The 23,105-nt window shown below is 35.3% G+C and overlaps 1 protein-coding gene and 1 pseudogene across 1 annotated transcript in view; both read left to right on the top strand.

Moving 5' to 3' along the window:
• Positions 1-228: 228 nt before the first annotated feature.
• Positions 229-23,105, top strand: part of TBC1D9 (TBC1 domain family member 9) — a 116,101-nt gene continuing 93,224 nt past the window's right edge. Inside the window, exon 1 of the mRNA XM_031943129.1 lies at positions 229-554. Within this exon, the coding sequence (XP_031798989.1) occupies positions 425-554 (130 nt within the window). The 5' untranslated portion in view covers positions 229-424. The remainder of the gene's footprint in view (positions 555-23,105) is intronic.
• On the top strand, positions 14,644-14,788 carry LOC111721351 (annotated as a pseudogene).

The raw sequence follows: 23,105 nt of genomic DNA, 5'->3' as shown, positions 1-23,105 counted from the left end.
CCCCGCCCCCCCCCAAGCCTGGGAGCGAGCGCCGGGAAAACGGACTCCTTCCCTCCTCTCGAGCTGTCACTGCCCCTGCCTTCTTCTGTCTGAGATGCCCGCAGCCCTGCTCGGCTGCGGATCCGGATCCTGATCCCGGCGCTGCGGCCGCAATCACTTCCTCCTCCACCTCCTCCTCCTCCTCCTCCTCCTCCTCCACCTCCTCCTCCTCCTGCTGCTGCTGCTGCTCCTCCTTCTTTTCTTCCTCCAGCTGTCGCTGCCGCTGCTTCCAGTCTGGAAGGGCTCTGAGAAGTCTCGGCGGCTGCTGTGCCTGCGGGGAGGTGGGCTTCGGGGCTCGCGGAGGAGCGGAGTGTGCTGGTCGCGTGTATGCTCTGAAGCGCAGCCCGCACCGTGCGCCCTTTGTGTGTCCGAGGGGCCCGGGAGCATGTGGCTGAACCCGGAGGAGGTGCTGCTGGCGAACGCCCTGTGGATTGCGGAGAGAGCCAACCCTTATTTCATCCTGCAGAGGAGGAAGGGCCACGGAGGAGATGGAGGCGGTGGCGGGGGACTGGCTGGTAAGGCAGGGACTAGACTGGCCGGGATCCATGGCGGGGGGGAAGGGGAGAGGGAAACCAAGGGAAGTGAGCCACCTGCTCTTCGGCATCGGACTAGCGGCTACAGATGCCCAGTTCCAGTGACCCTTCCTGCCTCACAGGTTGGCTCACCTTGGTGCATGGAGGGAGGGCACCGCGAAGCGGAATATCCTTTTCTTTTTTTTTTTCTTTTTTGGATCCTCTCCGGGTATTTTGTCCCATGCACATCAGGCACCCCCTAGATATGGGGAATATTACCGGGGATGACAAGTGGCTTGGGTAAAGTATTTGCCCTTATGCCTTGAATGCAGTGCTTCCGATGACAAATCTACCACCGGCTTGTATTTGGAGAAGACAGATTGACACGGTTAGGGTTCACCCTCATTCTAGGTAATAACAGCAGCAGGCATCAACAGCTCTTTTGTTTCCAGGGGAAAGGAAGAGCGATGAAGGAACTGATGTGGTCATTTCCTACTACAGCACCACTGCACTGTAGGAAACTCTAGGTTGAGAGGTGAAAAAGAGGGAAGCAATCTTTAGTTTCCTTAAACCGAGTTTCTTAAGCAAACAAACAAAAAGCCTTATCTGAGTTTAGTTACTAAAGGATGTAATTAGAATCTTACTAACTGGCAAGCTACTCTAAGTAGTTGGAGATGTCACTAAAACGTTATCGAATTGAGCATTAAAGTGGTCACTGAGAAACTAGCTCCTAATGGTAGAAATGGTATTTATTGACTATCCATTGTGGACAGTAGGTAAATCCTAGCAGCCTGGAAGCCGGACAGTATTCTCCTTATTCATCCTTCTTTGATATTTTAAATAGATGGACTCAATAGTAGAATTCTACTGGTTTAACTAGGAAAGAATACATTAGAGTAATGAACTTTGGCCACGTCTGAGTTCACAATACTGGCATCCTTCCAGTTTGATTTCAGGAACTTGATTGGATCATGACATTTGAGAGCCGAAAAGGAGTTTCAAAATGATCTAACTCCTTTTTTTTTCTGTAGAAAAAGTGGGGAAGTGATTTGTTGAAGGTCAGTTAATAAATAGCAGAGTCTGAACTTGAGCCTCCAAGCCAGTGTTTTGACTACCTCGCTTTAAGATCTTGATTTTAGCTTGTCCTTTTATGATGATTGTGCAGCTCTCTGGTGATTTGTTGGGGTGTTTTGGTATTGTGTCCTACCCTTATTTCCCTCAAGTCATCCAAGAAGTGATTGATGTAATTTATGGTCCATAGGTATATGAGCATCCAGAGGTTAATTTCTTCCCCACAGCTAGTATATGTTAAGGCAGAATCTTCCTTTCACTGAGACCAGCCTTGCTTTGCCATCTTGCCCCTTTGTAGAATATGCATATTTTTTAAACAGATAGATAAATAGGCATATATATGTATATATGTGTGTGTGTGTATCTATCTATACACATTTATATTGCCAAATTCTCCTTACTACTCCTCTCCTCCCCATTGAGAAGGCAAGAAATGTGATGAAGTCATGCAAAACCTATTTCCTCCTTAACCATATTCATGTTTTTTTTTTTTTTTAAAAAAGATTAAAGGATCATAGGCCCTTATAGGATTATTAGACTTTGAGTTAACTGTGTCTGTAAGTGTAAATCATTTTTTGTGCAAATTTTCTTTTGTACTTTTCCAGCAAGGTATGGAATATTGGGGGGCTTCCACAACTCTGTGATTCTTCCTTAAGCCCCATGATAGTTTCACATTCTGCTTCTTGGAGCATGTCTAATTCAGTGCATTCATGGGTATCTAGTTCTGCAAGTACTGAATGTCCTAGCCAAAGTCTGGTAGATACTAGAGGATCTGCTTTACAGTAGAGGTAAACCCAAAGGTGTATTTTCTATCCAGAACTATTATTACTTCAATACTTTATACATATAAATAAGCAAGAATCCTTAAATGTAGTATCTTGGCTAGTATATTCATTTGGAGAGAGACAGGGGTTCAGAACCCAATTTTTTATTTTTTTTTTATATTTTATATTTTATTTTTTAATTATAATCCTATTAGATTAATAATAATGACATCAATTATGTTATATATTATATCACATCACATTAATATACAATATATATGTGTAATATTTATTAATAATTTGCTACTTATAAAACACTTCAGATAATAAGTATTTACATACCTGCCATGTGTCAAATATTATAATCACAAGAATATTAATCACAAGAATAAAAGTATGAAGCAATCCCTAATTAAAAGGAGTTGGAGAAGTTTATGTAAAAATATACACAGCATAAAGATAAACTTAATAAGTGCACATATAGGCAAAGTAGTTAAATATAACGAATCGGTCATTAAACATTTATTAAACACTGCTATGATCAGGAACTGTGTTGTGTGCTAAGGATATAAAAAGAAGCAAAAGACAGTGTCCTGCTCTCAAGGAGTTCATAATGATACAAGATAGTTTGGGAGGATCTGCACTAGTGATTCAAAAGGCTTCCTGCAGAAAATGGTGTGTGAGCTGCTAGTAAAAGGAAAAAGAGACCTAAACTGAGGTTAAGATGAAAGAACTCTTTTTTTTTTATTGCTTTTTATTTACAAAATATATGCATAAGTAATTTTTCAGCATTGACAATTGCAAAATCTTTTGTTCTGACTTTTCCCCTCCTTTCCCCCACCCCTTCCCCCAGATGGCAGGTTGACCAATACATGTTAAATATGTTAAAGTATAAGTTAAATACAATATATGTATACATGTCCAAACAATTATTTTGCTGTACAAAAAGAATTGTACTTTGAAATAGTGTACAATTAGCCTGTGAAGGAAATAAAAAATGCACGTGGGCAAAAATAGAGGGATTGGGAATTCTATGTAGTGGTTCATACTCATCTCTCAGAGTTCTTTAGCTGGGTGTAGCTGGTTCAGTTCATTACTGCTCTATTGGAACTGATTTGGTTCATCTCATTGCTGAAGATGGCCACGACCATCAGAATTGATTGTCATGTAGTATTGTTATTGAAGTGTATAATGATCTCCTGGCCCTGCTCATTTCATTCAGCATCAGTTCATGCAAATCTCTCCAGGCCTTTCTGAAATCATCCTGTTAGTCATTTCTTACAGAACAATAATATTGATGGAAGAACTCTTAAGCACTGGAGGATGGTCAGTCCAAAAACAGGGAGACAGGGAGACTAGCGGGAGGAACCAGAGAGAAAAACATTTTGGCAAGATCTCATTTTATCTTCACAGATAACTCTTTGACCTAAATAGTGCAAATCTGATTATCCCCATTTTAATGGAGAGGAAACCAAGACTGAGTGACCTTCCCTAAGATCACAGGACTAGCAGGTGATGGAAATCAGGGTTCATTCCTTATTGTGGGGACTACTATACCCTAATGCCCTGCTACACATTATGGAGGGATTTCTCTCTACCCACCATGGGTGGCTTTTTTTTTTTTTTCCAGATGATATTTGAAAAGTCATGTTTTTTTTTTTTTTTTTTTTTTTAATTAGGAAGAAATTGCAACAACTGTAATTCTTCTGCCTCTACCATAGAAACCCAATTCTGCCTCTCTTCTCCCCTTTTTCTGCCAAACTCTGCTTGGAATCAGTAGAGGTAGAAAAATTGCCTGCTGGGAGATTTACAATTGTGTGTGATGAATGCAGGGAATATTATTTGATATTTTCTTTTTTACTGATGTATCTATATTTTGTGATCAAAAACTCGCTTTTTAAGGATGATCTAAATTTACAGTATCAATTTTGGAATTGATAATAAATAAACTATGAATTTAAGTACCTTTTTACCTGAACATTTCATGGCATTTCATAAAATACAAGGTGTAAACGAAGGCATGGAAAGGCATTTTAAATGTCAAACACTATGCTGAGTGCTGAGGATACAGAAAGAAAAATCTCCTCTCAAGTCCACATTGTAACTGGGAGAGCCAGCAACAACAACAACATAATAATAGCACTTACATGGCTTTAAAGTTTGCAAAATGCTTTACAAATTTTATCTCAATTTTATTCTGAGAGATACATGTTATTTCCACCCACTCCCCAATTTTATAGATGAGCAAACTAAGGTAGACAGGTTAAAAGATTACAATCACATGGCTAATAAGCATCTGAGACAGGATTTGAATTCCAGGCTTCTTGATTCCAGATCCAACACTTCATATAATCTGCCACTTGTTAAATTATAAAATTGTAAACTTCTTGATCAGAGATTGTCTGTCTTTTGTCTCTTTTTGTATCCCTATAGTTTAGCAATGTGTGTGACACAGGTTGTGGACACTAAATAAATGTTTATTGATTGATTTGACACCTGCCTAGAAAGTCCTAAAGGTTCATCAGGATAGTAAATGACAAAGGTCAGAGGTCCTTGGGTTACATCAATAAGGCAGATAATAGTGCCAGGAGTCTGTAAGACAGAGAAGGTAAGACCCAGAGGACTTTAGGAGAGAGTTGTAAGGAAATTGTTAAGACCTGGAGCTCCTCCATCTCACTCAAAGGAAGAGAATTGGTAGCTTCCATAATCATCAAAATCATATGAGCCCATAGAACCTGGATGGATTTGGGGTCTCAGCCCCAGACCAGGGAAAGGGAGGGAAGGGTGAAAGTACAAAGTCAAGAGGACCAAGTGCTTATAGACCTAAGCTTATTTTGAGGAAGATCAGTGACAGTAACTTCCAGTGAGAACCATTGAGTAGTCTCAGATTTCTCTGGACACCGGGACCAATGCTTGATCACAGTGTAATATGGAATTGCATGAAATGCTGAACTAGCTAAGTTTCAGGAAACTATAAATTTCCAATGTAAAGCCCTTGTACCCGTATAGCAATAGCAGTAGGTGATCCTGCACAATTAATTCAAAAAGACTTCATGTAGAAAATGGTACCTGAATCTAAATCAGTTCCAGTTGATCTGTAATGAACACTGTAATCTGTAATGAACAGAGAGAGAACACTGGGAAATGAATGTGGACCACAATATAATAGCATTTACACTCATTTTGCTGTTGTTTGCTTGCATTTTTGTTTTTTCTTCTCAAGTTATTTTTACTTTCTTTCTAAATCCGATCTGTCTTGTGCAGCAAGCTAACTGTAAAAAAAAATATGTATACATATATTGTATTTAATATATACTTTAACATATTTAACATGTACTGGACTACCTGCCATCTAGGGAAGAGGGTGAAGGAAAGGAGGGGAAAAGTTGAAACAGAAGTTTTGGCAAGGGTCATTGTTGAAAAATTACCCATGCATATGTTTTGTATATAAAAATCTATAAGATAAAAGAAAATGGTACCTGAACTTCAAGTGAAAAGGAAAAAGAGCTATGGCCTAAGGTTAAAAAAGAATTCCAGCACTGGAGGATGGCCTTAATAATAACAGTATAGTAGAATGGGTGTTAGGCTCAGTCAGAAGAGTTAAATTTGAAGTCTTTGTGACCTGGGTATAGAACTAACTTTACTTAACTTTTATTACTCTGTGGCCATTGGGCTAGAAGATTTAAAAGGTCCTTCCAATTCAAAATATGTAGTCCTAAAAATAAGAAGGAATTTATTTGTTTTCTACAATGAAGAGAGGACTTTTCAAGGATTAGAGAATCTATCTTTTGAAGACCCAAAATAAATCCATCCAAGCATTAATAAGTATCCTTATTTAATGTCATCTTTTCTTTTGAGATAATCTTTTTCCCAGCTCCATCTAGAAGAAAGAAATCCTATCCAGCTATTGAACAGTTAACAGGACTGACAAATATCTATCACTCTTTCCTTTTCTGAGTGGATTTGTTTAGAACTTAAACATCAAGTGAGAGGATAATGCTGGCAAAGTATTGAATATTGTTTAAAAAGAAAGGCAAGGTTTGTTTCTACTTTCAAACAGTCCAAATTGGGAGAATAAAGGAAGGAGGCAGAATGAAGCCAGATTTGGAGATTGAATGATTGAAGCACAGATTTAGAACAGAAAGGCTACTTACCCATTGCTTTAACATAATCAGTAAGTCCTTGGGAATGCTAGAAACAGTTGCAAAGGGATTGGACCTGGGTTCTTTTGTCCTGTTCTCACCAGGCATTTTACATCTCTTGCAATGACACCTTCTATTCCACAGTGTTTGGTATCTGATGATTTGTCAAGTGAGGATGTTACACTAGATTAGAGTTTTTAATCTGGAGATGTTTCAACTTGTTTAAATTTTTTTCATAACTATTTCAGTATAATTCTTTTTCATCGTGATCATATTTTTGATATTGTTTTATGCATTTAAAACCATTTCTGAAAAGGGGTCCATAGGCTTCACTCAATTGCCAAAAGGGCATCACAATGGAAGCCCTGACCAAAATTTGTGTATCCTATGAGTTTTCTCTTTCTTCATAGCTCTGCTATCAGTAGGAATCATAGAGAGGAACTCCATCACCTTCCAGGTTACTTATCAAATTGCATTTCTAGTTCTGTTTCAGAATCATGCAGAAAGCCTACAACTGAATCTGATTATTGACTCAGATTCTAAACCTAACTTTTTAAGTTGCTCATTTTTCCCTCTGAAATTCCCTCATTTTCCCTTCACATAGAAACAAGTCTATAAATGTCTTTCCAGTGTTAACTCGATCCACAAAAACATATTTCAAAGAATTTTTGGCATTGGAAAGATCCTCAACCTGAACTGAAGTCTCTTCTTCAATTGCCTTAATGTGAGGTTAAGCATATTTAACATGTATTGGACTACCTGCCATCTAGGGGAGGGCATGGTGGGGAAGGAAGGGAAAAGTTGGTTAATGTTGAAAAACTACCCATGCATATGTTCTGTAAATAAAAAGCTATTAAAAAAAAAAAAAGAATTGGGGAACCATGGGTTTAAAATCTCTAGTGAGAGGGAACTACTTTTAGAATGATTATTGTTCTTCAGATCCAGCCAGTCTGTACAGTTCACACTATTGGGCAAGTGACCTCTTAGCCCCCATCATAGTCCTTTAGACACTTGAAGACAGGTGTATTCTATAATTCTTACTCCTTCCTCTCCCTAAAAGTCCTCCCTTTTTGATTAAAAATCCATAGTTCAATGATTCTCTACTTCAAAGTTTCTTATACTGTGGGTCATGAGTTCATATCAGATCATGTAACAGAATGTGGATGTCACAAAATTAAGGTTTATTATTAGTAAATGTATGATTCGAATACTTACTTTATATGCCTATATACCCAAAGTTATGTAAAAATTTCTCGGGCACAAAGGAGTCATAAGTGGAAAAGATTTAACAAGTCCTGCTCTACTTAATCCTCTACCCTACTGAAATAATAATAACAATAAGTTAACAGATCCAAGGCAATCCTAATAAACTTTGGATAGAAAATGCCATCTGCATCTAAAGAAAGAACTATGAAGAATGAATGTAAATCAACACATGCTATATTCACTACTTTTTCTTTTTTATTTTTTCTGTCATGTTTTTTTCCTTTTATTCTGATTTTTCTCTTCCAACATGATTCGTAAGAAAATGTATTTTTAAAAAATAAAATGAATGTAAATGTATAATGAGAAAATTTTTAAAAAATAAGTTAACACTTATTCACCTCTATAATGTATAAAGTATTTCATATATGCCAGCTCATTTAATCCTCACAACCCTGAGTAGGTGCTATTCTTGTCCCCATCAAGAAGCTGAGACTGAACAAAGGTTAAATCACTTGTCCAAGATCATATTTATACCTAGTAAATTTTAGAGCCAGGACTCAAAATCTGATCTGTATCCCAAGACTAGTACTCTATGCCCAGAGTTACCTTAACTTGCTCTTAATAATAGTAAGCATTTTAAGTATCTCATTTGATTCTTATTACAATCTTATGAAGTGGTGGTATTATTATTATCATCCCCATTTTACAAATGTGGAAATTAAGAGTAAAGGAGGTTAGGTTACTCATTCAAGTCTAGCTGGGGCAGAATTTGAATTCTTCCTGACTCCAGGCCCAGTATCCCATTCATTGGTACCGCCGAGCCTCTGGAAGAGAGCTCAGGTGATCAGGCTAAGCTAAGATGCAGCCAAAGTCTAGCATCAGCAGTACTGGTCCAAGTTTGGAGTCCTGGGAGCAGTAAAAGAAAAAGAAAGAAGAGCAAGAAAATCACTCCCTAATTTCAGGGTTCAGAGCCTCTTCCAAGCTAGTTTTGAAATAAGTGAGATTTTTGGTATCCCTACTCTTCCTTTCCCCAGGTATGAACCTATGCTGTCTAACCCCCTCTCCCATTATGTGACATCTATCTAAGCTCATTCTAAAATAAGATTTTATAGTACTTAGCAGGTGCTTAATAAATATTTTCTCCTTTTTCCCTTCTTACTCCCATTTTTTCAGCATAGTTAATTTCATCCTGTCTTTAAAGCAGTCTAAGTAAATTTACCCTATTCTATGAATGATTGACAGATAACGCTGCCAGAAGTATTTATATTTTTAAACGATATACTTTTTCCCCCAAGTGAATCTCTAGCTAGTGAACTCTTTAAAGAAGAAAGGGAAAAATATTGAGTCAATGCTAGCGAATATTTTGCTTTGCCAGCCCCTAATTGTGAGGGAGTCTTGCCTGAGTCACTTCCCCAATCTGTTGATGCTTTTTATAACTTTTTTCCCCAAGTCTTCTGTACCCATGAATTAACTGAAAGCTGGAAGTGTGGTTGCAAAGCAGGAGGCAGCTCTTCAGTTGGTTGGTTCGTGTTATTCAGGTGTTCAAGTTGTGTGAACCTTTTGGGTTTTTTGGGGGGAAAGATGCAGAAGTGATTTGCCATTTCCCTCTCTAGTTCATTTTACAGAGAAGGAAACTGAGGTATAGTATTAAGTGATTCCTTTAGGGTCACACAACTAGTAAGAGTCTGAAGCCAGATTTGAACTCAGGAAAGCGAGTCTCCCTAGCTCCAGGCCCACTCCATCCACCTGACTGCCTCACAGGTATGTGTGGTTTGAATGAAACTTGGAAGATCTGGGTTGAATTTCCAGCCTTGCTGCTAAATTACCTCCTGGACCTCAGGCAAGCCATTTCTGAAACTCTTTGGGCCTTTTTGGATTCCATCTTTAAACCAAGTGATCCCTGGGACCTTGACCACCCAAGTCTTTGTAGAGCAGCTCCACCCCCATCTCCCTTTTAGTTTTCCTTTCTGCAAATATAATTCTGTAAGCTCAGGAAGAGTACAACCTTTCATTTAGGTGTTCTATAGGCCTCTGACTTTTGCTTTGCTTTCCATTACAGTTCCCTAATTGCTGTTTATCAGATTTGCAAGGCCATGAATTGGGTTACTAGTTTGGAGGTTCATTCTCTCTCTGCTCCCCTCTTTTCTGAACTTTTGTGTTCAGTTAGTTAAGGTGTTCAGGCTAAAACTCTAGGCTTGAATGCTTGGACCTGACTGGAGAATCTGTTAACTCAAGGAATTTCCAAGCTGACTGAGCTTAGTAAGCTCCATGGAAGGTAAATATCATAAATCACTTTAACATTTCTCTTATTACTTTGATATTTTGGGGGATTATTTCTCTTACAGTAACAAGAGACTGTGTCATTGGCTGTTTAACACTTTTAACCTCAGCTTTGGTTTACTTAACTTGTAAACTCTGTTTTATATTGTTTACAATCTGTCCGATAGCCACCATTAACAGAATAAACATTCTATAAATCAAGTATGTTTGAATTCTAGAGGATTCACAGTTGTATCTAAGAGCCAGGTTCCTTTCCTCACATTCAAGTGGAAATCACTCTGATCAAGCAAAACTTAAACTTAATTTTAGTGTTTGAAATTAAACTTTATTTAAACAGGAGGATTTGGGAATTTTTTTCATTGTCCTATCCTATCTGGCTAAGGGTATTTTATAATTATTAATATAGGCTATCAAATCGATTTTCTAGTGCTGGATCAACAACAAAAAAAACAAAACTATGCCTCGACAGGTTCTGTATCTTAGTTTTTGACTGGAAAAAATTAGGGGACAATTTTCATGTAACAGATTTAGAACATTTGACTCAGTTCTCATTTCCATAAGTACCCTATTCAGTGATGCAGGTTGCAACCCATTTGGATGGACCCTGCCTATACTGCAGGACTTCCATACCCTTTCATAAATTATTTCAATTCATGAAACAAGTATGTGTTACAAGCCATGTAAAGCAAATCATCTTTTTAATATACCTTCAAATTTATTAGTTCTCTAGAGTAGAAATTCTTAATCATTTTTGTGTGTCATGGATTCTATTGGGACTCTTTTTGATTTTTAATGCATAAAATAAAATACGTAGGATTACAAAGGAAGCCAAATATATTGAAATACAGATCTCAAAATGTATTTTTAAAAACAATCTCATGGATCCAGGTTGAGAACCTCTGCTCCAGATAAATTTTAAATTATTATGAGTTTATAGCTATAAATTACAATGCATAATTTTATAATTATATGATCATTGTATAATTTTATATCATAATCATTAATATGATTATATTAATGAATGATTTTTTTCCTCGCCACCTTAAACCTAGAAAACTGTTAGTTCTATAAAAATCATGTTGTTTTCATGATCTCTTTAATGATTTTAATTCTTGCACACTTCCAAGTTAAATAGATTTTTTTGTTTTGTTCCAGACATCTTTTTGTTAATAATATCAGGAACTTACCATCACCCATCCCATCCTGAACATGAATATCAGAAACTTCATAAAGTTTTCTGTGCAGTATTAAAACTTTCACATTTTGCTAACAGTTTAATTCTAAGGCAGTGTGGTCAAGTAGAGAGAGAGCTGATCTAGAAAACTTAGATAAAGGTTTATGACCAGCTTCTGAAACACTGGCTGTGTGACCTTGGGAAAGTATGTCTCTGGTACTCGAGGCAACCCTCTAAGACAAAGTTGTAGAGAAGGTTTTGACCTGCATTGGTCAAGGGAATTTACTCACCTGAATCTTCCTATACCTATTTAATCACAGGTCTAATACTTATCTCTTCCTTAATTTAGTTCATAACTATAATATAAATAATAATTTGTTTTTATATTTAGAAATGGTTGATCATTTTTTCCCTCAAAGTTGATTTGGCTTTTGAGTCCACCAGCCATAAGGCATAGTTTAACAATATTATTGATAAAATAACTTACCAATATGTAGTACTTCAAAGGACCATCATTGCAACAACACAGGAAAGAAGGAAAGATAAGTATTATTGGATCCATTGCATAGATGTAGAAACAAGATCAGGGAGTCTATAATTACATAGCCAGTAGCTTTCATATCTAGAAATCCAACTAGAGTTTCCTGATTCCAAATCCAGAGTTCAAAAATCCATAGAATTTAGCTGATAAGAACCTTAAAGAAATGATAAAGAATTTAGGACAAGAACAGTTTCATTTTTGTCTTTGTGTGTCAAGAACCTAGAATAGAGTAGGGGTATGATTGATGTTTTCTTAAATATAATTGGATTATCCAGTCTAACTCCTTCAATTTATAAACAAGAAACTGGGACCTATACCAGTTAAGTAATTGACCCAAGATGCCACAGATAAATCTCGGGCCTCTTAGCACCAAATAGAGTGAAACAACATTCTGTCAGTACATCCTTTTTCTTTGGTCCATCGGGCTAATTCAATTTTGTCCTAAGACTCAAAAGTAGAGTATAAAATGTGGAGTTGTTCTCTGCAATTGTTCCAACAAATTTACTTTTTAGATGGAGTTTGTAAATTGCTCCTTTTTAGATTAAAAGTAAAGCAAGGCCATATATAAAAATTAAAAATTATTGTCTGACCTTTCTGTTCTCAGTCTTTATTTTATTCAGAGGAAATGTTATCAGTTCACAGAAAGGGAGTGTCTATCTAGGAAAAATTTAGTACTTATAGGACAGTCCCCTTGGTGAAACACTCCTTTATATTTCTTTCCAAGAATAATATTTGTGTTTGAGAGTTTCTGTCCTCAATCTGAGGAAATTTACACTGGCAGAAGTTTCTTAATTCTAAGCAATTCAATACTTTTTTTTTTCTTCTATTCTTTATTGTATTTTTGATGAAACAGACTAAGCTTTTTTTTTTTTTTTTTTAAATTATGAATTGGAATGGTCTTACAACACCGTGAGTATATGTTACCCAAATTTAATCCTCCAGTTTTTTGGTGAACATCATTATGATAATAACCATCAGCACCAGCATCCTGCATCTGTAATTGTGCTGGGCAGAAAGTTTCAAATTAAGGCACATCTTCAGGGAGCAGACATTGATTCTCCTATCTCACTCCTTAAAAAGACATCATCCTTTGCAGTAATTTTGGAAACATTGTCTCTCAAATAATATTGAAATTCTAATGTAATAGAAAGGGTTTTCTAGGTAATTTCTCTTGCAAAAGAACAACTTCAAAAATCATACAGCTTTTGACAAATTAACATTTTTCTTTTTTCAAATGTTTTATTGGTGTTTTTTTGTCTTTGTCTCACCATTTTTCCTATTTCTCTACACACTGATTTTCCCTCCCTCCCCCACACAAAAGAAAAGGAGATTATAGGCTTCATTCTCTTATCTATAAATTTAAGGAGTTGGACTGGATGAATCAATTAAATTCAAGAAGCATTGATTATACATCCACTATATTCTAGATACTTGACAGAGAAAGATAAAAATGAGTTTCTGCTCTCAGATAAGCCTCAAACAGAAACTTTGTTTTCAATTTATACTATATTCTGTTTTAGTAGCTCTCTACCTCTCTGCTGTGTGAGACAAGATATGTCTTGTCTCTGAGATCTCCAAAAACTTCAGTAAATTTTATTTATGTCTTCCTTTTTGTGATCTTTTCATTATATTATTGTAATCATTTACTATATCTTTCTGTTGATTCTTCATGTTTTGTCTTGCATCATTTCAAATCATTTTATGTTTCTCTGAGTTCTTCATAATTTTTTACTATACAATAATATGGTGTTGATATTCTATAATTTTGCAGCCATACACTAATCAAATATCTCCCTGTTTCCCTACTGGCTATTAACATACCTATTTCTTCCTCATCCTTACAAAGCTCTAGCATGATTCATCTATCCCTGTTAGTTTTCATCCCATATCCTTCTTCCCTTTGGGGGATTTCCTCAAGAAACTCCTTGAGAAATGTGTCTATAATAGATGCCAGGAGACCAATTATTAATAATATTTATAAACAAATGACATCTTACATATTAATAAAGCTTCTCACAATCTCTCACTTGATCTTTACAACTGTGTGAGAATGACAGATGTAACAATAACCAGACAGCACATTATCCCAGTTTTAAGGGCCTATTATGTGCCTGGTACTGTGCTAAGAACTTTATGAATATTATCTAATTTGATCTCCATGATAGACCTGGAAATTTGATACTGTGTTTATGCCTGCTTTGCAGTTGGGAAAACTGAAGCAGGCGGAGGTGACTTAAGTGACTTTATTTACCAAGATGACAAAGTTGGAAGTTGTCTGAGACTGGATTTGAACTCAGGTTTTCCTGACTCCAGGACCAGATCTGTATCCATTGAGCCATCTGGCTGTATCCTTGATGAGAAAAATGGAACTCATGACTTACCCAACGTCACACAGCAACAGAAACTTAGATTTTAGTCTAGTGATAATATGCTAATGATGATACATAGCATAAAGACAGCTTTCCTTTTTTTTTTTAAAGAGAGAATATATAATGTCTTATTTTTAAAGTAGCACAAAATAAGAAATAAATATTGTACTTGTTCAGTGATCTGTGATTTCATTAATGAAGTTCCTCCCTGGTGATAAAGCAAACAGTTCATATATAAATGCCTTCTCACTGTTTCATCCCCTGTCCATGTCTTCTGATAAATTTTCCAGGTGAAGCCCTCCTAATTTTTTAACATTACTCCTTAGAACTTATCTTTGTTCATGGTATGACCATTTGTTATTCCTCTTACTACAGAATTAATTTAACTCCTTTCCCTATACATCACATTGATGACTGATAATATGCTACAGCCCAAGATAATTTACTATCATAGCAAAAAGCGTGTCGAATCCTTAATTTTCTGAACCTTTCCATTTCTGTAGTTTATAAAAATAAAGTATACACACGCATAAAATCTTAATTTCATGCTTACCTGGAAGGGGTAATTCCACGATCACAAAGGTGATTTCCCCAGGGTAAAGTTTACCTATTACACTCCTGATCCCTATGATTTCCCCAAATTCAGGAAACTTAACTGCATAATTTGTGATGGTGAGCAACTGATGCTCTCCCCCTGATAAAAAGCTAAAATAAAATAAAATAAAATTTTCAGATATATCCCTTACCTATTTCTTATACCAGAGGACTGCCCCCTGTAACAAGCTGGGAGGGGAGGGGAGCGGAGGGAAGCAATTCAGTACATCCCCTGAGTTTCCCCTCACCTATATAAAAAAGGAAGAGAGATTACATTTTCTGATTTTTTTTCAGAGATAATCTTGGTCATTATATTTACTCAGTGTTCAGTTTCACTTTTATTCTTTTTGTTTACATTTTTTGTTGTCATTGTTGCTTCCCTGGTACTGCTTAATTCACTTTATATCATTTTTATGTCCTTCCAGGTTTCTCTGGACTCCTTGTATTCATTGTTTCTTATAATGCAGTGATATTTCACTACATTCACGTAACATAGTTTGTTTAGCCCTTCTTTAATCAATGAGTACCTATTTTGTTTCCAGTTCTTGCTGCTACTACCAAAAAAAAAATGCTTCAAGGAATAATTTTATATAGAAACTTTTCTTAAAATATCATGTAGGAAAGCTTGCCTGTTCTTATCTTATTTTCATTAAGACTCATTTATAAAGCCTCAAATTTGCCTCCTTTGGCAATTTTCTGTGTATACTTATTCTAATCCAGTTCACTTCCCATATCATTTTGCTTTCTATTTCCTTATATAGCACATCAGAGACTGCAATTTTTAATTTTAGAGAGGCAGTCAAGGTTAAATGACTTTCCCAGGATCACCCAGCTAATAAAAATATCTGAAGCTACATCTGAACTCAGGTCCTCCTGACTGCAGGGCCAATGGAGATTGTAATTTTAGATCCAAATGGTGGTTCTACATGTCATAATTTTAAAAAGTTTTTAAAATGCTCACAAAACTTTTTCCATCTTTAATCTCTTTTCCTCCTCCTAGTTTCAACCGTAAATACTTGGTTCATTGGGTTCCAATGGCAACAACTAGTTTTATGAAATTTTTTCTGTTCAGTTATTTTTTGGTCATTTCCTCCTCCAGCTCATTTCACAAATTCAAAAACTGTGGCAAACGGCACACTTGTCCAGAGTCACACAGCTAGGAAATGTCTGAAGCCAGATTTGAACTCAGATTTTCCTTGACTTCAGGCCTGGCACTATTCACTACTCTACTTCTTAATTACCTATTATCCTCCTCCCTAACATTTTGCATTTTGCAAATAGATTTATATTATAGATTTAGCTGTTATATCAAAGCTGTATCTTTCTACTTGGCAAAGAGAACAAATATTTGCTGGCTTTGGTATCTCTGGGTTCACTTGTCCTGTTGTGATGATTGTTTTATTGGCATTACATTTGGATAAGAAATTATTGTTTTTGAAATATTTCCTTGTCCATTCCCCATTTTTCAGTATCAGCAGCTTTTTAAAATGGATCAAGTTCATTGTATACCATGTCTTCTCATTTTTATTATTTTTTAATAATTTGTATTGATTTTGGTTTTTAACAAGTCGATCTGTTTTAGCAAATTAATTTCAAATAAGATTGTAGCTGATATTACCCTTCTATGTGCTGCTTGCTATTAGATAAACTATACTTTTAATTGCCAATAGAACCTATGTCTTATTTATAAGACATAGGTAGATCTCCAAGGAGAAACTGGTTTCTGTAAAGACACTTAAGTATACCATGTATTGCCCTTTGTGCTTAAAGCTAAAGGGTCTCTTCCTGAATACTGTTTTGAATGGTTGTAAACTTAAGAATTATCTAACAATGATATAGGCCAATTCCAATGGCTTTGTGATAAAGAGAGCCATCTGCACCCAGAGGGAGGAAAACGGGAACTGAATGTGGACCACAACATAGTATTTTCACTCTTTTTGATGTTGTTTGCTTGCGTTTTGTTTTTCTTTCTCATTTTTTTCCTTTTTGATCTAATTTTTTTTGTGCAGTATGATATTTGTGGAAATATGTATAGAAGAAGTGCACATGTTTAACATATTGGATCACTTGCCATCTAGGGAAGGGTTTGGGGGAAGAGAGGGAAAAAAATTAGAAAAAAAGATTTTCTAAGGGTGAATGTTGAAAATTATCCATGTATATATTTTGAAAATAAAAAGCTTTAATTAAAAAAAAAATCATCTAACAAGGTATCTATTGTTCCTGCCAGATGGTCTGTGAGAATTTGGATTTAAAGTAAATTAACGGTGTAAGAAACTTTAGATGCCCTTGAGAACCACCCCTTTATTTTGCAGATAAGAAAACTGCCAAAGTTTGTATAGTTAGGTAGTGTTGATGCTGAGTGAGATATCTGGGCTGAGTAGTGTTTGACTCTCACTTCAGGCTGTCTTTCCACTCCAAACTGTAGTCCCTCCTAGCCATCTCCAAGGAGGACTCTCTCTGGGGGAATAAGAAAAATCTTATATTTCTGAGTAAATCTAGTCCTGACTCTGAATAACTAAAGCAGGAAACAGTGGCCTGGAGATATGTGTGTGTGTGTGTGTGTATATATATATATAGTATTTAATTTTAATAATATTTTTCCAGATACATTTGATAGTTTTCAACATTCATTTTTAAAGACTTTGTGTTTTAAATTTGTCTCCCTTATCTCTCTTGCTCCCCAAGACTACAAGTAATCTAAGTTAAATATGTGCAGTTCTTTAGAACATATTTCCATATTTGTCAATTGTACAAGAAAAATTAGACCAAAAAGTATGAGAAAAAAAAAACAAAAACCAAGTGAAAATACTATGTTTCAATCCAAATTTGATCTCCATAGTTCTCTCTCCAGATTTAGATGGCACTTTTCATTCCAAGTCTATTGGAATTGAGTGCCCTATATTTTTCAAATTTTGGATTTTGAAAATATCTAGTAGCTATTTAAGAGAGGAAATTGCATCAGAGACATTCTATGCAGAATATATTTCATTGTTATAAATTGTTAGGCTCATCTTGAGCTGTGTGTTGTAATGGAAAAAACTTTGGAATTGGAGTCAGAGAGTAGCCACATTCTACTTACATGTTTTTTTTTTTTTTCTCAGTAGGTCACTTATTCTTTGAGCAGCAGTTTTCTCATCTGTAAAATAAAAAAGCTGGACTATATAGCCTCACCTCTAATTTCTGACTCTTTGGATTTTCTATTTATGGTCTATGTTCCCAAAAGGCTTTACCTCCTAAGGCAAATCTTCCTGATTCTAACATTCTCTCTCTCTCCTCAGATTATATTGTATTTACTTTTTCTTTGTATATCCTCCTAGAAAAAGTAAACTTGTTGAGAGCTGGGACTCCTTTTGGTATTCTGTCCTCAGTCCCAAGCATAGCGCCTTTCATATATTAGGTACTTAACAAATATGAGTGAAGTAGAAAGGAAACATTTCTTTATGTTTTATTATATTTTGTCTTTTATTGTAGTTTATCATTTTTTAAAATTCAATTTTATTTCAGTTCCAGATTCTCCCTTCCCTCATCTCCTCCCACCCACATTGAGAAAATAAGAAATGCAATCATTGTAGGAATGTAGTCATGCAAAACAAATTTCTGCTATAGCCATAGCCATTCTAGCAAAAAAAAGCAAGAAAAAAGAAAAAAAAAATGCTTTCAATCTGAATTCTGAGTGTTTCAGTGCTCTTTCTGGAGGTGGATAGCATTTTTTCATCATAAGCCCTTTGAAATTGTTGGTCCTTGTATTGATTAGAGTTAAGTGTTTAATTTCATAACTTTATAGTTTAGCTTTATAATATTGCTGTTACTGTATAAATTGTTCTCTGGCTCTACTCATTTCATTTTATATTCATTCCGAATAATCTTTCCAGGTTTTCCTCAAAGAAAGGAATTTACATTCCATGTAGGAGATATTCCTTAGCTTCATGTGAATGTCAGTCATACAATGGTGACTTTTCAGAATGTCACCAAAAAGTCTTCCTCCTTCAGACAATACACTAAAAAATTCTAGTCTCAGGATAGTGATGAGAGAGCATTTGCAGCTTGAAAGAAGCTTTATGTGTGTACCTTCATCCGGATTAGTTGATGAGAGTAAGAATTGCATTCACTGGAGGGAAGGCACTGAAAGGAGAGTTAAGACTAAATGACTGGTTATTCCTTGACCAGGATCAATTTTCATTTCAGTTCAGTTCTGCTGAGTGAGAAATGGTACCATAATAAGAAAAAACAACTTTGAAAGATTTTGGAATGCTCTAAGCCCATGTTCTGCAGGAACCAAAGGAGTATAAGATAGGATATGCTGTTTGGATGTTAGGAGTGACAGGGATGTTTGTTCCTCTGTTATTGTTGTATCTTCAAAGTAAATACTTTTTTGTAAGAAAAAAAAAAAACAACTTAAAAACTTTGATTCAATAGAGTGGCCTATTGTGATTTCATCAGATTAATAATGTATGTAACTCTTCTACTTTTTAGTAGAGAAGAAATGAACTAGGTCTGAGAAATGAGTTGGAGTCAGTAGATTGATTTGTTTTGGGTGGTTTCATTATCAGGGATGAGGAGGAAAGGAAAAAGTTGATGAGGAGAAATAGGGATTCAAAGGAAAGAGAAAAGAGGGAAGGGAGTGTGTTAAATCAGTGAGCAAAAAAACAAAAATAGAAAGTTTAGAAAGGCCTGTAGACAACAAAGCTAGTTTTGTTTCTATGTTAAATTTCATAATGTACTTTTAAAAACTTTCAACTGGGTAACAAAAGTTCACAGTTTCATAAGCAGTCCTCCTTTCGAAAATTCTTTTGTGTATTGAGATATTCAAAGGTTTTAATAAAAAGAGGAACTATAGAAAACACATTAAAAATAAGAATTGATTACTATAATGAATTTGGTGATTTGGTTGTAGAAAATAGGGGTGAAAAAACCTAGTTCTTCATTTCCTAGCACCAATGCCCCAGTGTTGTTACAAAGATAAAATAAAATGATATTTTTAAACCTTAAAGAGCTACATAAGTATCATAATCATCACCATTATTATTTCCATCTCCCTAAGGTCCCCTTCTATTACCTCTATTTAGTAGAAGTGACTTTGCATTCTTGAAGACAATATCGTCAAAGCACAAGCCCTGTGTGGCCCTACCAAATTGGACTCCATATGTTTGTGACCATTATAGCTTAGTTTAGAGAATCTCTTCCCCGGAAGGTTGGCCACCAAATAGTTAACTTTTTTTAGCCACCATAAATCATGAAACTAAGAAATTATGGTCAGTCTGTGATGGAAATATTCATCCTAGGAAAGTTTCATGAGCTAAAATTTTAAGTGTAAAGACTTCAGATTCTCCCTTCCTCCCTTCAGAGTCTTGAGACTGAGTAGTTGCTGTCCCAAGTACCCTGTGATTTGGGAGGTAATCTTATGGGGAGGGAGGGTTTATAATGTACTAATGTGGACAGCATAGTATTCTAAACGGATTAACAGAAAAGAACATCAGATTTAGAATCAGAAAACTGGTATTCAAATTCTGGCTCTATTATTTCATATATTGCCTATCCCCCATAGTGGTCATGAAGATAAAATGAGATAATATGTGTAAACATTAAAGATCTATGTAATGTTACATAATTATCAATCATTATCACCATTTTGTGAATGACCTAGAATGAATGATTAATTTTTCTCAGCTTAGCTTTCCAGTGGAATGTATACTTCTTAAGAGCAGAGGGGTATTTTGAGCACACATAACAGATACTTAATCACTGTTTGTTAAGTTGAAGTGTGTGTGAAATTAGAATATTGATACTTCCATGACCTGAGTGTTTGGGGATTTTGTGAGGAATACACTTTCTAAAGTCTAAAGGATTATATATGTGCATTACTGTATTGCCTGTGATTGTATGAAAAAGAGGGAAAGTTTCCAGCTTATTAAAAGCTTCAATTTAGCTCTGGTGGAGCAGCCAAGTTTGAACCATGAAGTGTAAATAATTCCCCATATAATTCAGAGATTACCCAAGTTTGTGAGAGGTAATTCTGTTTCTCCTCATAACACCATTGAGTTCTTTGGATTGGATAGCAGCCAACATTCCTGACCAATGTCAGACTGGGTATCTTAATTTGTAGAACAGAAAGAATTTTTGAAAAGGGTGTACCCAGTGACCTTTGTAATCATTGCACTCTCTTATTTCTGTTTATAGCTCTGAATTCCAGATTAACATTAAACATGTAGAGTCTTATTCTTTTATTTTTGGTTTTGGATGCCAGCCACTAATCAGAGTGACTCCCTATATTTCATCTAAAGATGCACTTTTTAAAATAGATGCATGTGGATTGCAATCTTTCTTCTCCAATTATAGCTTTTTTGGGAACATTGAATGTGGAAAAAGATTATAATTATAAGGGGATTATATTGCTTTCTGGACCTTTGGCAAGAATGTTTAAACATGTGTTCTAAAAGGAGTTAACTTTTTTTTTTTAAAGGTTGCTAACCAAGCATCAAGTTTGCTATAATCTGTGAGCTGAAATAATTGTTTTACATGTGATAATTAAAATGGTTTGTATGTAATCATAGACTTGTGGAATCCTAAAATGCCAGAGACTATAAAGACAATTTTTGGGTTCTTTTCCATTTTGCTGAAACATGAGGTCCACCATATATGTTACAACACCATCTCTAACAAGAAATTGATCTAGCCTCTATTCCAATATCTACAATAAAAGGGATTTTAAGAGACTGCCATTTTTTTTTTTAGCCAGCTCTAATTGCTAACCTCAGCTAAAGTAACTTATTGTAACTTCAACCCATTGGTCTTCCTCCTGCTCGTCTAAAAGCCAATAGTATAATCTTTTTTTTTTGCTAAACTTTTTCAATCAGTAAAAATGCAAAATAAAATTGGAAAACCCAACAAGTAATTGAAGAATGGTAAGCATGTTTTCATGCCCTAAAGGGCTATAAAACTGTGCAAACTCTTTGACCCAGTGATACTTCTACTAGGACTGTATTCCAGGGAGATCATAAAAAAATTGGAAAAAGACCCACATATACCAAAAATATATATAGCAGCTCTCTTTGTAGTGGCAAGGAATTGGAAATTCAAGAGATGCTCATCAATTGGGGAATAGCTGAATAAATAGTAGTATATGAATGTAATGGAATACTATTCTTCTAGAAGAAAAGATGAACAGGCAGATTTCAGAAAAATCCAGAAGAATTTATGAACTGATGCTGAATGAAGTGGGCAGAGCCAGTAGAATATTATACATAGTAACACAGCAGTATGCGAAGATCAACTTTGATAGATTTTGTTTTTCTCAGCAATACAATGATCTAAGACAATTCTAAAAGGCTTATGGAAAATGCTATCCACATTCAGAGAAAGAACTATGGAGGCTGAATGCAGATTGAAACATAATATTTTTTTTTTTACTTTTTTTGTTGTTTTATCCTTTTTTTGTGATTTTTCCCTTTTGTTTTGATTCTTCTTTTACAACATGACTAATGTAGACATTTTTTTAATTGCTGTGAACCAAGTCAGAAGACTTGTATTTTTTCCCCAGATTTGAAATTCACATTCCCATAAAGCCCCAATCTATCTAATTTTGTAGGAAGAGATCACTACTTGATGATGACTTCCTGGAGCGATCTCTAAGAGATGAAGCAATACAAAATTCAGGGCAAATATCTATAATCATTGGCTTTAGAATTGGGAGGGACAAATAAAATTATCCAACTACTTATTCCCAGATAATGAGATGCCATTTTTTTCCTTTGTAAAAAGTTTCTGTGATGACTGAGTCACTTTTCCCCTCCTATTTCATGAAACATTTTCCTAAGATGGATAAAAGTATGTGTTTGTTTTTAGCAAGGATATGCCTTGCTCGGTTCCCATTTATGGTTTTGAATACTTAATAGCTAGCATTTCTATAATACTTTTAAGATTTGTAAAGCATTTTACAAATGTTATCTCATTTGATCCTCACAATAAAACTCTGTGTTTTAAGGTATGTGCTCTCCATTTTACAAGTGAAGATGAATCCACAGGAAGAACTTTCTCGGGGTCATATTGCTAGTGTCTGAACTTTTAAAGGAACATTTGGAATTTGAAAGAAAATATTTTAAAATAATATAATTCAAGGTTTTTCTTTTTTTCTTTTTTGCACTTAAAATATTTATTTATTTATTTATTTTATTTAATAGCTTTTTATTTACAGGTTATATGTATGGGTAACTTTACAGCATTAACAATTGCCAAACCTCTTGTTCCAATTTTCCCCTCCTTCCCTCCACCCCCTCTCCCAGATGGCAGGATGACCAGTAGATGTTAAATATATTAATATATAAATTAGATACACAATAATAATACGTAGTTCAAGGTTTTTCAAGGATGAATGTTGAAAACTATCTTTGCATGTATTTTGAAAATAAAAGGCTAT

This window comes from Sarcophilus harrisii, chromosome 6, assembly GCF_902635505.1.
Source record: "Sarcophilus harrisii chromosome 6, mSarHar1.11, whole genome shotgun sequence".
NCBI classification, from domain to species: Eukaryota; Metazoa; Chordata; class Mammalia; order Dasyuromorphia; family Dasyuridae; genus Sarcophilus; species Sarcophilus harrisii.
This window is presented reverse-complemented; position numbering and strand designations above follow the sequence as displayed.